Source organism: Eptatretus burgeri, chromosome 10 (assembly GCF_056783735.1).
Source record: "Eptatretus burgeri isolate ZD-2024b chromosome 10, Ebu_testis_v1, whole genome shotgun sequence".
NCBI classification, from domain to species: domain Eukaryota; kingdom Metazoa; phylum Chordata; class Myxini; order Myxiniformes; family Myxinidae; genus Eptatretus; species Eptatretus burgeri.
Window position 1 is genome coordinate 59118702 of NC_140970.1, and position 13637 is coordinate 59132338.

The following is a 13637-nucleotide window of genomic DNA, read 5'->3' on the forward strand; positions in this document are numbered from 1 at the left end:
GTATGCAAAATTGGGCTAAAACGCCGGCACTCGTCGAATACGTTATCGGTAAGTTTGTATACGTTAAGAGCACGCTGAAAAACACTGCCATACGTCGTAGTACGCTGGCTTTCATCGTTGTACTTTGCGGTTGTCCTCAAATTTTTGCATGCTTGAAATTTTACGGCGTATGCCAGCGTATGACTCGCAGGTTCCGCTATGCTGGCCATAGGTTGTAGGCACGTAATGCGATCGTTGACACACCTCGACACACGTTACTTGTAAGTTACTCATAAGTCGAAACACGTCGAGGTAATGATTAGCGTATCCGAAACTTATTTATAGTCTATGAGTAACGTGTTGTAGGCACGTTCCACGATCGTTGACACACGTCGAGGCACATTATGCGATCGTTGACACACGTCGAAGCACGTTACTTGTAAGGTACTCATAAGTTGAAACACGTCGAGGTAATGCTTAGCGTACCCAAAACTTATTTCTAACCAATGAGTAACGTGCTTTGAACCTATGTGTAACGTACCTCCAACGCATATTGACGTATGTAGACGTATTTGATTGACATCTTCCGGACGACCACAGAACTTGCTGAACGTGTTTCTAATTTACAGCTACTGTATAATGGCGTATTGGCAGCGTTTAAAAAAACCAAAAAAACAACAATAAGTTCCGATATTTCGTCACGTGCCGTTACGTCACGTCTGATTGCCTCTTCAGTTTTCTCATGTCTTATTCTTAGTTCCTCCTCTGTGAATATTTTCTGTTTGAGGATATTGTCACGTCGACCTCGAAACTTTAAAGCAAATGTCCAAATATATTTTAAAATTAGTGATAGACTAAAAAAAAATAAAATAAAAAAACAACAACAACAACAACTTCAGATATTTCGTCACGTGCCTTCACGGAGCCAAGGAGAAAAACAGAAAATGTGCCTTGACGGAGAAAATAAGTTTCGGGTATGCTAAACGTTACCTTGACGTGTTTCGACTTGTAAGTAACTTACAAGGAACTTGTGTCGACGTGTGTCAACAATCGCATATCGTGCCTACAACTTATTCCCAGCGTAGCGGAACGTGTGAGCCATACGGCGAGTACGTCGTAAAATTTTCAGCATGCTTGAAATTTCACGACGTACGAGACGTACCACGGAATATGACAGCGTGCTTCATCGTTTTTCAGCATGCTCCTAACGTATACACAACTTACCCAAACCGTATTCGACGTGTGCCAACGTTTTAGACACATTTTTCATAGGTCGGCATACGCTGGCTAAATTGTCAAGGTGTGACCGATGTTGACACTTCCAATTTTCAGGCGGTTGTGATTTAAATCGGCGTGCGGCAGGTTTTTAACAGGCTACGCCACGAATTTGTTGGCGATACGTGCAGCGCTTCATGCCCAAGTTAAACTATCGTTGGGCATAGGTTGTGAACGCCGACAACAGGCTAAGCATTCGTTGGTATAAGTTATCTATAAGACAACGAAACGTTCTGTGCCCATTACTAATATGTTATGCATACGACCAACACGTTATGAATATGACCAAAACTTTAAAAAAAAATCAAAATTTCAGCGTACGCCAACGTTTTACATACATTTTTATACGTTGCCATTGCTGGCTAAATCGTCAAGGTGTGACAGTGCCTTTAGATCGGACCAGTGGTTGTCGAGAAACAGCGGACACACACACACACACACACACACACACACACACACACACACACACACACACACACACACACACACACACACACACATTGCTGGAATTATAGATGGATGTACAATTCTGCTTTTATAAATACTAGGCATGCCTCCCATCGCTTCGCTGATTGGTTTAATCAAAAGTCAGCATGGTTTACGTCACAAACACATTTATGTGTATCTGTGTCAGAGGATGTAAAATTTAGTAATATATGTGAAAAAGGATCTTTCATAACATAATTGTTTTTGGTGTGACTGTGGTGGTTGTTGTTTGTGTGCTCCTTCTGTGTACTTTTATACATATTTTTTCTCCTGCTTTGAGACGTATTCATATAATGAGAAGTATTGCTCTCAAAATTGAGTAGTTTGTGATTAAACGAACAAATTTTTCAAGTAAATCGATTATTAGCTCTCCAACCAAACAAATCGAGAGTGATTGTTTCTTTGTAACATCGAGTATTTCCAACGGTACTATTTGTGTTATTCTACGACAGCAGAAACGCTTTAGATTTTAGAATAAAGCATTACAGATGGAGAAACGTGGCTCCTTTTTTATATAGGATGTTTTTATTTATCTGAAACCACAAGAATATGAAAAAGATCAAGTTGCCAATTTCTTTTTTTCTGTTTAAGTATCAGAATTTGAACCTAATTTTTTTACTGAAAATTGAAATATCATAGATAACTAGAAGGGCACTCAGTAGAGCGCATACCTCTGCCATGCAATGCCTGATCCACAAGAACATATCGGGGCCCATTACATTTTTGAAATATTATGCTACATGTAGTTTTTGGCCCTATCTTTCAATGGTGAAGAATCACTTTAAAAATTAAATAATTCTCGTATCTGGATCCGGATTCGCATCTTCACCAATTCGGATTTATATATCGGTTTAGCCCTATCTCTCAATTGTGAAGAATCACTCAAAAAATTATGATCTGGATTCGGATCTTCACAAAAATTTAATCCATTCTTTGTTTCCACACACCAAACCTGTCCACCAAGTTTCGTCCGAATCCGTCCACAACTTTTTGAGATATCATGCTTTAAGCCGCTTTCACACCTTGACGATTTCGCCAGCGTATGCCGATTTATGAAAAATTTTGTCTAAAACGCTGGCACACGTCGAATACGTTATGGGTAAGTTTTGTATACGTTAAGAGCACGCTGAAAAACACTGCCATACGTCGTAGTACGCTGGCTTTAAACGCTGTACTTTTGGGTTGTCCACAAATTTTTGCATGCTTGAAATTTTACGACGTATGCCGGCGTACGACTCACACGTTCCGCTACGCTGGCCATAAGTTGTAGGCACGTTATGCGATCGTTGACACACGTCGACACATGTTACTTGTAAGTTACTCATAAGTCAAAACACGTCGAGGTAATGTTTAGCGTACCCGGAACTTATTTCTAACCTATGAGTAACGTTTTGTAAGCACGCTACACGAACGTTGTTCACACTTCGCAACACGTTACTTGAAAGTTCCTCATACGTCGAAACACGTCAAAGTAATGTTTAGGGTACCCATGACTTATTTATAACCTATGAGTAACGTGCTTGGAAATTATTTGTAAAGCATGTCCTACGCACAAATACGTATGTATACGTATTTGACGTCTTCAGGACGACCACAGAACTTACCGAACACGTTTCTAACTTACAGATACCGTATAATGGCGTATTGGCAGCGATTAGGGGAATTTGTATATAAAAAGGGGCTTCGCAGGAGGAACCCGTCTGTTTTTTTTTAGACTTCGTGGTGAGTACATGTCCATGTCATTCCGAGAGATGGAGGATACGGCAAGGCTGAGACGACAATACCTACCTGTCCTCCAACATCAACAGGACCTCATCGAGTTGACACTGCACCAGTTGCGTGCCAATAGAGCCGGTAGAAGAAGACGTGAACGGAGGAGAAGGAACTGGGTCAGACCATGGATCGGGAGGCGACGCCATTACGGCATATATGACCAGCTCATGGTGGAACTCCAGAACGAGGACAATGTATCCTTCATCAACTTCCTGCGAATGCCCCCAGCGATGTTCGACGAGCTGCAAGCCAGAGTGAGTCCAAGGATAACCAAGCAGTACACCTTCTACAGGGATCCGCTTGAGCCTGGCATGAGGCTGGCAATGAGCCTGCTGCTGTTGGTGCCGTGACTGCATTGCTGTCGAAGCGATTTAACTCGTTCAATGAAAACTATTTCAATTGCCGAGCACCAGCGTCCAAAAACAATAGGTGAGTGACAGGCATTTATTAAAAGTGAAGTTGTAGCCTATGAATAGAAAACCTCACGTAATCGTCGACGATACGCTGCCATGCTATGCATACGTTAGACCAGGGGTCAGGAACCTTTTTGACTCGGAGAGCCATTAAAGCAAAATATTTGGAAATCATATTTCAGTGAGAGCCATATAATATATTTTAAGACTGAATTCAACTAAATGTTAGTATAATAAGCCTCTGAATTTATTCTTTTAAATAATGTTGTTATAATACTCACCATTAATGGGACTTCTGGTGCTGCATGGATTTGCTGATGGCTTTGTAGTCTGGTTGGTACTTGGTGAGGTTAAGCTTCATGCAAGCGTTGAGGCTTTCATCCGTTAGACGTAATAGTAGGTTGGACTTGATGTTTTTAAGATGTGAGAATGACTGCTCACATGCATACGTAGATCCAAACAAGGTCAATACAGCAATACTCACACGCTGCAGTGTGTGGTATGTGACAGGAAGCGCGTTCCAAGTTTTGATAATCAGCTGGTCTTCGGGTTGAAGTTTTTTTCATTTCTGTCCACATGTGCTTGCTCGCCAACTCCACTTTCTGTCGTGCGATTCTTTCCAAATCTTCATTCAGTGACTTGAAGTTATTCACCCACATGTCTGAGGCCTTCAGGTCAGCCACTTCTGCTTCAACATCTCTGACGGAGGCACCAGGAATGTAACTCTGGTCGGCTGTGTTCAGTGAACACTCGTTTGGATGGGTGATGAACTTAAAAAGACGAGTGTGCTCACGAAATTCTCCAAAGCGTGCTTTGAATGACTGTAGGAGACTGGATGTGAAGCCAGCTTACTGGTGGAGATCAAAAGTTTTGAGTGGGCTCACTTGCTGTGCATGCATCTTTAAATTGTCGCAGTTTTTCAAACTGTAGTAAACGACCTGTTTCAAGATCCATGATAAAGAGCTCCAGCTTGTTTTCAAAAGCAAACACGGCTTGTTGAAGGGATAACACTGTATTTCCAATGCCTTGCATTTTCACGTTGAGCTGGTTCAGATGTTCAGTCATATCCACGAGATAGTAAAACTTGAGGAGCCACTCAGTTTGGCTAGCTCAGGATGCTCAATCCCTTTCATTTCAAGGAAAGTCCGGATTTCGTTCAGGCAAGCCGCAAAACGGCTAAGCACCTTCCCTCTTGGCAACCAACGCACATTGCTGTGCAAAAGCAGACCGTGATAGTTATTTCCAACTTCATCCAGCATTGTTTTAAATTGGCGACCATTTAAGGCTCTGGCAACAATAAAATTGATCACACGAATGACCAGCGACATCACTTCGCCAAGCTGCCCATCACACATCTGAGCACAAAGTCCCTCCTGGTGTAGAATGCAATGGAAACTTAGGATGGGTCTATTTTCATGTTCACGGAGAAGCGCCACAAATCCTTTGTTTTTCCCCACCATACACGGAGCACCATCAGTACACACTGAGATAAGTTTATCCATAGGTAGATTTTTTTTTCTTGAGCGAACTCCATGAAAGACTTGAATTAATACTCACCTCTTATGGACCCTTTTATTGGCAGAACAGCAAGACTTTCTTCGCGCAGTGTATCACCAGCAGCATATCTTGCAATCACACTGAACTGCGACAAATTGCTTATGTCTGTTGACTCATCCAAAGCCAGGGAAAAGAACGGCACTGTATTTATGTCCTTCACTTGCGTTTCCTCCACTTGGTTTGCCATCATGATGGTACGATCATGAACAGCTCTTGCCGACCGAGGCATGTCTTGTATCCGTTTGATTATCTTGTCTTTGTTCGGAAGATCATCAAAACGTTCATTGGCTACATCCAGCATGAACGTTTTAGCATCCTCGCCATCTGTGAATGGTTTTCCGTTCCTTACTATTGCTAAATATCCAGCAAAGCGAGCGGAATTATCGTCACCTTGCCGGGTCCATACGCGGAGTTGCTGCTGGCTGGCTTGTACCCTGCTCAGTAGCTCTTGGCACGCTTTCTTTCTGCTGTCTCCCGCAGGGTATTTTGATGCAAAGGTAGCATGGCGTGTGTCGAAGTGCCGCTTTATATTCGACCGTTTCATCGATGCAATTTTGTCATTGCAAATTAGACACACCACAGAACCTGCTCTCTCCACAAAGGCGAATTCTTCAGCCCATTCGTCCTGAAATGTACGATACTCCTCATCTTTTTTTCTTTTCGCCATCTTCTTCGTCGAAGGGTTAGCTTAGAGAGAGAGAGAGAGAGAGAGAGAGAGAGAGAGAGAGAGAGAGAGAGAGAGAGAGAGAGAGAGAGAGAGAGAGAGAGAGAGAGAGAGAGAGAGAGAGAGAGATATATATATATATATATATATATATATATATATATATATATATATATAGATTGACCCAACTGGGGCTTGGCAAATAGTGAGTCTGGCTGGCCTGCGCACGGGCTTATATACTCGAGAGGTGCGGCGCGGCTGGCCGACTCTGGGATGCTGTCGCCTCAGCGGTGGCGCGTGATTGGTCGAGATGAATTCCGCTACGCGTGTCGGCGGCGGCACGTCATTAGAGGAACCGAAATCACTAGTCGCTTCGGCCGCATGACTGGACGAAACAAAAACCGCTTCAGCCAATTCGGAGGCGTTTTTTCTCCTCTCCTTCTGGCAAGTTCAGCCCTGCACGTGAATGAAGCATGACACCATTCAAACTATAGGTAAAGCTTCCGCGAGAAATATTGGGCTTTCAAAGTTTCAAACTCCAATTTTATCTGCGAGCCAGATGCAATCATCAAAAGAGCCACACCTGGCTCGCGAGCCACACGTTCCCGACCCCTGCGTTAGACTATCGTTGGGCATAGGTTGTGGACGCCTAAAACACGCTAATCAATCGTTGGTATAACTTATCTATAAGTTATCGAAGCGTTCTGTGTTCATTACTAGTACATTATGCATTTGTCCAAGTCGTTTTGAATACTTTAAAAACTGAAACAAAAAAATAGTTCATCGTGGGAATGAGAAAAAACAAATTAGCCGAAAAGAACATCGAACAATGGTGCAAAGTAGTCTCCTATTCGTGGACGCAACGAGGATCCATCATCACCCACACCCTCCCCACCACGCTCACCTACTAGTACTGACATGGACATACTACTACTACCAATACTACTACTACTACTATTACTACTACTGACACGCTCACTTACTACTACTACTACTACTACTACTACTAGTACTACTGATACTACTGACATTGACATCTACTCAACATGGAGTCTGGAACACTGACGGGTTCCTCTTGTGAAGCCCATTTGTATATACCAATTCCCCTAAACGCTGCCAAATCGCCATTATACGGTAGATGTAAGTTAGAAACACGTTCAGTAAGTTCTGTGGTCGTCCGGAAGACGTCAATCAAATTCGTCTACATACGACAATGTGCGTTTGAGATACGTTACACATACTGTGGGTTCAAAGCACGCTACTCATAGGTTCAAAGCACGTTACTCATAGGTTAAAAATTAAGTTTTGGGTATGCTAAACATTACCTCGACATGTTTCGACTTATGAGTAACTTACAAGTAACGTGTGCTCGACGTGTGACAACGATCGCGGAGCGTGCCGAGAACTTATGCCAGCGTATGCGGAACTTGTGAGCCATACGTCGAGTACGTCGTAAAATTTTCAGCATGCATGAAATTTCACGACGTACTAGACGTACCACGGAATATGACAGCGTACTTCATTGTTTTTCAGCATGCTCCTAACGTATACACAACTTACCCATACCGTATTCGACGTGTGCCAGCGTTTTAGACACATTTTTCATAGGTCGGCATACGCTGGCTAAATCGTCAAGGTGTGACTGCGATGTTGACACTTCCAATTTTCAGGCAGTTATGATTTAAATCGGCGTGCGGCAAGTTTTTAACAGGCTACGCCACAAATTTGTCGGCGATATGTGCAGCGCTCTATGCCCAAGTTAAACTATCGTTGGGCATAGGTTGTGAACGCCGACAACAGGCTAAGCATTCGTTTGTATAAGTTATCTATAAGACAACGAAACGTTCTGTGCCCGTTATTAATATGTTATGCATACGACCAACACGTTATGAATACGACCAAAACTTTAAAAAAACCTCAAAACTTCAGCGTACGCCAACGTTTTACATACATTTTTATACGTTACCATTGCTGGCTAAAACGTCAAGGTGTGACAGTGCCTTTAGGTAATAACGTAAAATAGAGTGGATGACTGATTTGCAGGTTTGATTTCTCACAGTTGCTTGGATTTCAAAAACGAAAAGGCATTCAATCCAACTGATTTAGAGGCTTTTTATTGTTATTTTTGAAGTTATGCCTCCATTTTGTCATTGCAGTTGAAGAGTGGCATCACAGACAGCAATGACGAGCCCAAAGAGCATTCAGCCAGGGGGAAAAAGACAAAGATGAAGGGAAAGAGATGTTACATAATTTCTGACTCAGGTGAGCCCATGTGTAATGTGTGTGTAAGTTCCAATAATGCTTTTCACTGCAGTTGCCATATTTCAGTGAGGATATTTACTAATCTCTGCAGAATTGGCAAAATTGTCTGAAAATTTTGGTTAGGGTCGGGCAGAGTTTGTAAAACATCTTCATAATGCCATTTATGTAGATGGAATGGATTATAACCAATAGCTGAGGACCGCACTTGTTTCGCCATGGGCGGGTTTTCAAAATTTTACTCGCATGCAAAACACAATGGCCTACTATTTTTGAAAGATTTCCATGTGCTCCACTGCAACTTGTAAATTCACATTTGTAATATTTCGTTATTAATGTTGGAGCAAAATGTCGAGGGCAAAATGTACAATTTAAAACCTATTTTTATTTTTGCTTGTGTCATTAATATTGTTGTGGTTGATGAAATTCGCAAACCACCATTCAGTTCCCGTAGGTGAGATATCTCTGTAAGTGTATGTGTAGTTAGCCCAAACCCGTTGTTTAGAGGGAATAAATGTTATTCATTCGGGCTGCCTCCCTTTTAGATAGCCGTTTTTCTTTTACTATCTTTATTTTGGACCAGCCGCCATTACTACCACCACAACCACCACCAACCACGTCTCAACAGCCATCACACAACAACCACCAACCGCAACTCCGCTTCACAACAACAACAACAACAACGCCAACAGCCACGACCTTTACCGTCACATCTCGCTCTCGCAACCATCGCATCACCGCCATTCCCGCGCCGCTTGTGGGCACCGATCCTGGACTCGTACAGGGCACGCACCGAGCAGCGGGTGCAAAAACACCAGCCTTTCCGAGAAATCGGATCAAGAATGATTCACGCCCACTTCTGTTCCGTCCTATCAGCGAGCGTGGGGCGATTTGGCCCCGCCTCCAGGCGCGTCGGAGTATAATCGCTATATGCAGATTCGCGGATCAAGAATGATTCACGCCCACTTTTCCTCTGTCCAATGGGGAGCGTGGCTCCGCCCCCGAGCCGTTCCTGATCCAAAAATCTGCATATGATTTCTCCTGTCGCACTATAAAGCGCCGAGCGCGGAGCGAATCAGGGCAGTTGGACGGAGTTGAGGAGAGGGAAGAGTTGGAGAGTTGTTGCGGCGGCGAATGTAGTTGGAAAGAGTTGAGAAGAGAAGAGAGTTGGAGAGTTGTGGCGGCGGCGAAATCAGTCGAGAGAGTGTCTGTCGGGGTCCGGAGAGTCCGGAGAAGCCAAGAAGCTTTGTGGAGGTCTGCGCTCGTGTCAGAGTCGGGGAGCTGCGGAGAGGGGAGGCTGGGAACGCGATCGAGGTCGCAGTGGCGTCGCTCGTCGCGGGACCCAAGCCAGCCAGATATCCTCTTTCCCCCGAGCATCAACAACCCCCCCCTGTTTCCCCCCGCGCTGAGATAGTGTGAGAAGGGGGGCCCCGTTCCCACCCCATTCCAGGCAGTGCCAGCGAGGCCCGCGGAGTCGGGGCGCCGCCGCCATTTTGCGGCTCATCACCAGACGGGTAGGCTCGACGCGGTCTCGGCCCCAGGCCCGTCTGCCCCCTTGTATTTGAGGGTGGCCCCTTTTTCTTTTGCTTTGGAGTATATGTGTTGTCGGCGCCGTCTGTGAAGTAAAACTGTATAAGTGTTGCCGTGTGCTCGCGTAGTCGGTAGTAGATCTGCATTGTGTCTCTTTTGTTGCATTTGCTTTTTGTGCAGAATTGTCGTGTTACTTTTACATTTGCTTTTGGTGCATAATTGTTGTGATTGTATATGTGTGCTTTCCGTTTGCCGCGGAATAAATGTGCTTTATGTTGAACTGTTTTTCCCGTTTCGCTTCGTCTTTTCTTTTATTGAATCTCCATCTTACTTCACGTAAAGGGTTGGTCGTGGGCTAAATACGCCCAATAATTAATCGAACCGTCGAGGTTGATGATAACACTGCTCGGTTATCCCGACAGTACGGAATGGGTCGCTTAAAGTGGCCCGTGTCCGAAGTCAACCTGCGGCGAGGTGCGATCGCCCGGTCTACCCTCCGTGTGGGTACTTGGGTAGGTCGAATTTGGCGAGCAACCCTATCCCACGCGGGGGGGCGATTAGCACGATCGTGGTGAGGCCGAAAGGCCCACCCGTGACTAGTTCCCGGCGTTAGTCCGAGAGGGTCACGACGGGATTGTCCGTCCGGTGGGCGACGTGCCGCGATTCAAGTTACGTGGCCGCTCGCACGCCGGCGGGCGCGAATCCGCAACAATATTATACCAGTCTCTAATTTATTATCATCCTGAGCTTAATGTCTTTATTTTACGAGTACAAAGATATTATGATGGTAATTTCCCTATTTTTATCGGGTGTGATCCCAAATGCTCAGGCTTTAATTCTCATCCTGATTATGTACGATTAGGTGTTATTTCCTGAGTTATATTAGGTGTTATTTCCTCATGCCTTATTAGGTGTTCCTGAAAAGGTGGAATCGATATATATATATATATATATATATATATATATATATATATATATATATATATATATATATATATATATATATATATATATATTTGAAATTATTTATCAAGAATCTCTTTTCCCTTCAAAATATGTTGATTGTGATTGAATACACTTGGTGTTCTGCTCGTTCCACAGATGTAATTTACACAAGAACATTTATAAATGTATGCTAATTGATTCTTCCAAACAAAATTTTGATCTGTGTCTTGGGGTCTACTGTGGCTTTACCATAATACATTATATTTATAAATTATTAAATGATAAATAAATGCCGATGAACTTTGTCTTCCTTTTCCCATGCTTGTGAATGCCTTTTTTGTATACTGTACGTTAAATTTTCCACCATTTAATTTTTGTATTTCATTTGTGTGACAATGGTAGGGTAGGTTAGGAAGGGGACGTGGTCGTGGTCGTGCGCAATGGCCTGTGGGTAGAGGGATAAGGAGGGAGAGGGAGAATGTATAAGCAAGGTGGGTATCAAAGTTTACCTCTTGTGCACTGCATCAAAGTTGATAATTTTCTTAAATTCTTGCAACGAGATGCATGACATTATTTTGGTTTAAATAGCAACCAAAAAGTAATTATGGATATTTGTATCTCATTCCATGAACCTTTTGAACGCCTCATATGTAATATGGAGAAGCCCAGATTGGCCATATTTAACGGTGAATGTAATTTTTTTTTTTTTTTTTAATTTGTTTTTTACAATTCTTCCTTTGTCATATCCATGTTATTTATTTACCTGATTTGAGTCTTGGCAAGTTATTGACTGAATACTTGTGGGTGGAAGGGAGAGAACCCCATCTTTTGTGGATCCTGTTAAACTGCAGTTGTTTCACTTCTGAAGTGAATTCATTTTAAACTTGGTATTTTTTTTTTGTATGCATAGTCGAGGCTCGTGGAAGGGCCACCACACTGAATAGATCAGGACGTACTGGACAAAACAGGACGCAAAACACACATGCATGGAGAAGGAAACTCCAAGGAGGAAAAAATGGGGAATTAGGACAGATTTGGGTGGGGTTAACGAAGGTAGAAAAGATCATAATTTTGGATTGGGGATGATATGAGATGGTGTTGAACAGTTGTTCTGAAGACCTGGAGGGAAGAATGAGATTGAAGAGGATGTGCACGTTGATTCCATAGGTGGGAAAAAAAGAGGAACGAATGATTGGAGGTGAGCAGTGATCCGAGATTTAGGTAGTTTTACCAGAAGAGGGTTTATGGTGGATTGTGTGAGCCCTGCAGAAACCGGAGGGGAGACAAAGTGTGGAAAGATCATAGGATGCCAGACCAGAAAGGAAGTGGTAGAAGACAGGGAGACCACTGACCTGTCTCCGATGGCAAAGTGATTAGCCCATAGACTCTGCTTCATCACAGGATATTCCAATGGTCACTGTGGCCTTGGTTTTCACAGCGTGATGCCGAGCTATGTGTGAGGCAGGAGCACCACCCCAGAGGAGAGAGCACTACTCCATTCAGTTGCTGACGAAGGCCTTGGCGGTGGACAGAAGTTCAGGAGTGCCAAGGAAGAACTTTGGACGACAGAGGATGCCCAGTCAGCGGCGAGCTTTGGAGACCAACGTTGAAATGTGATTTTCCCAAGAACGATCATGGCTGATGGTGAGACCTAGGAGTTTGAATGACTGCACCTCCTCAAGATTGTTAAGAAAGTAGATGGGAGGAGTGGGAGGGAGTTTGCGAGACAGTCATTTTGGAGATAGTTAGAGTGTGAAATTTGTCAGTATTGAAAGATGTATTCCTCGTGTTTGACCAGCTTGTGATATTTTTTTTTTCAAGGTCTGAAGAGGAGGAAGAGGCTGCTGCCTGTCTATCTGAAGGGTGAGGGATGTCACTGTAGATGGTGGAGTCATCAACAAATAGATATAGAGGATTTCCCAGAGTCAGAGAGACCATCAATGAAGATCAGGAATAGGACTGGGCCCAGACACTGCCTTGGGTTACCCTAGCCTTGACAGAGAGGGAGGAGATTAAAGGATTCAGTTGAGTGCCACATGTTGGCTATGAGAGTATAGGAAGTGTGGATGTTGCCATAGGCAGACAGTTTGGAGAGCAAGGCAGGATGCCAGACTTTATCAGAAGCATGAGGTATATCTAGAGAGACACCCTGGACTCATGTCTGACATTGAGGGCCACCATCCATTGTTGGATGAGTAGAAGCAGCATTTCCAAGATGGAGTGACGTGGTTTGAAACCAAATTGGTGATCTGAAATGAGGTTGTTGGAGAAAAGGAAGGATTTCATTTCAACTGCGATGATGGATTCCATCGGCCTGGTGTTGGCTTAACAGTTAAGGGGGCTCGCTTAAGATGTCAGGCTCTTGAGTTCAAGTCCCTCTTATTACTTTGAATTAACACCAGGTGGGTTGACTCAGCCCGTCATCCTTCCGACGTCAAAAAAATGAGTACCAACTTACTGGTTACAGGGGCATTGCATCAACGGCACAGCCGCACCCTCAGAAAATGATGCAGCCAAGCAGCCGCAGGCTTCATACAAATAAATAAGTAAATGGATTCCATGACTTTGCTGATGATTGGAAGTAAGCTGATAGGTCTGTAGTCAAGGGGATCAGCTTTTGCACCTTTTTCTATAATGCAGTGATGTTGGCAGATTTCCAAGCAGATGGAAGATGACCTCGTGCAAATGACAGGGTGAAAAAGGCAGCGAGACGATGTGCAAGAGCAGCAGAATAGGTTTTTAAGACACGTGAGTTG

General features: G+C 43.7%; 1 protein-coding gene across 10 annotated transcripts in view; it reads left to right on the top strand.

The window, feature by feature from the left end:
* RFC1 (replication factor C subunit 1) overlaps positions 1–13637 on the top strand; it is a 191305-nt gene that overhangs the window by 14470 nt on the left and 163198 nt on the right. For 8 of the 10 annotated variants that reach the window (XR_015062484.1, XM_085898573.1, XM_085898572.1 and 5 more), the window contains exon 3: positions 8304–8409. The exons of 1 other annotated variant lie outside the window; for it this stretch is intronic. Coding sequence is in view for 8 of the 9 variants with exons in the window: in XM_085898573.1 (XP_085754699.1) it covers positions 8304–8409 (106 nt within the window). In the remaining variant the exon portion in view is untranslated. Of the gene's footprint in view, positions 1–8303; positions 8410–11283; positions 11373–13637 lie in introns of those variants that run through there. One more of the 10 variants, XM_085898576.1, reaches the window with a different exon arrangement.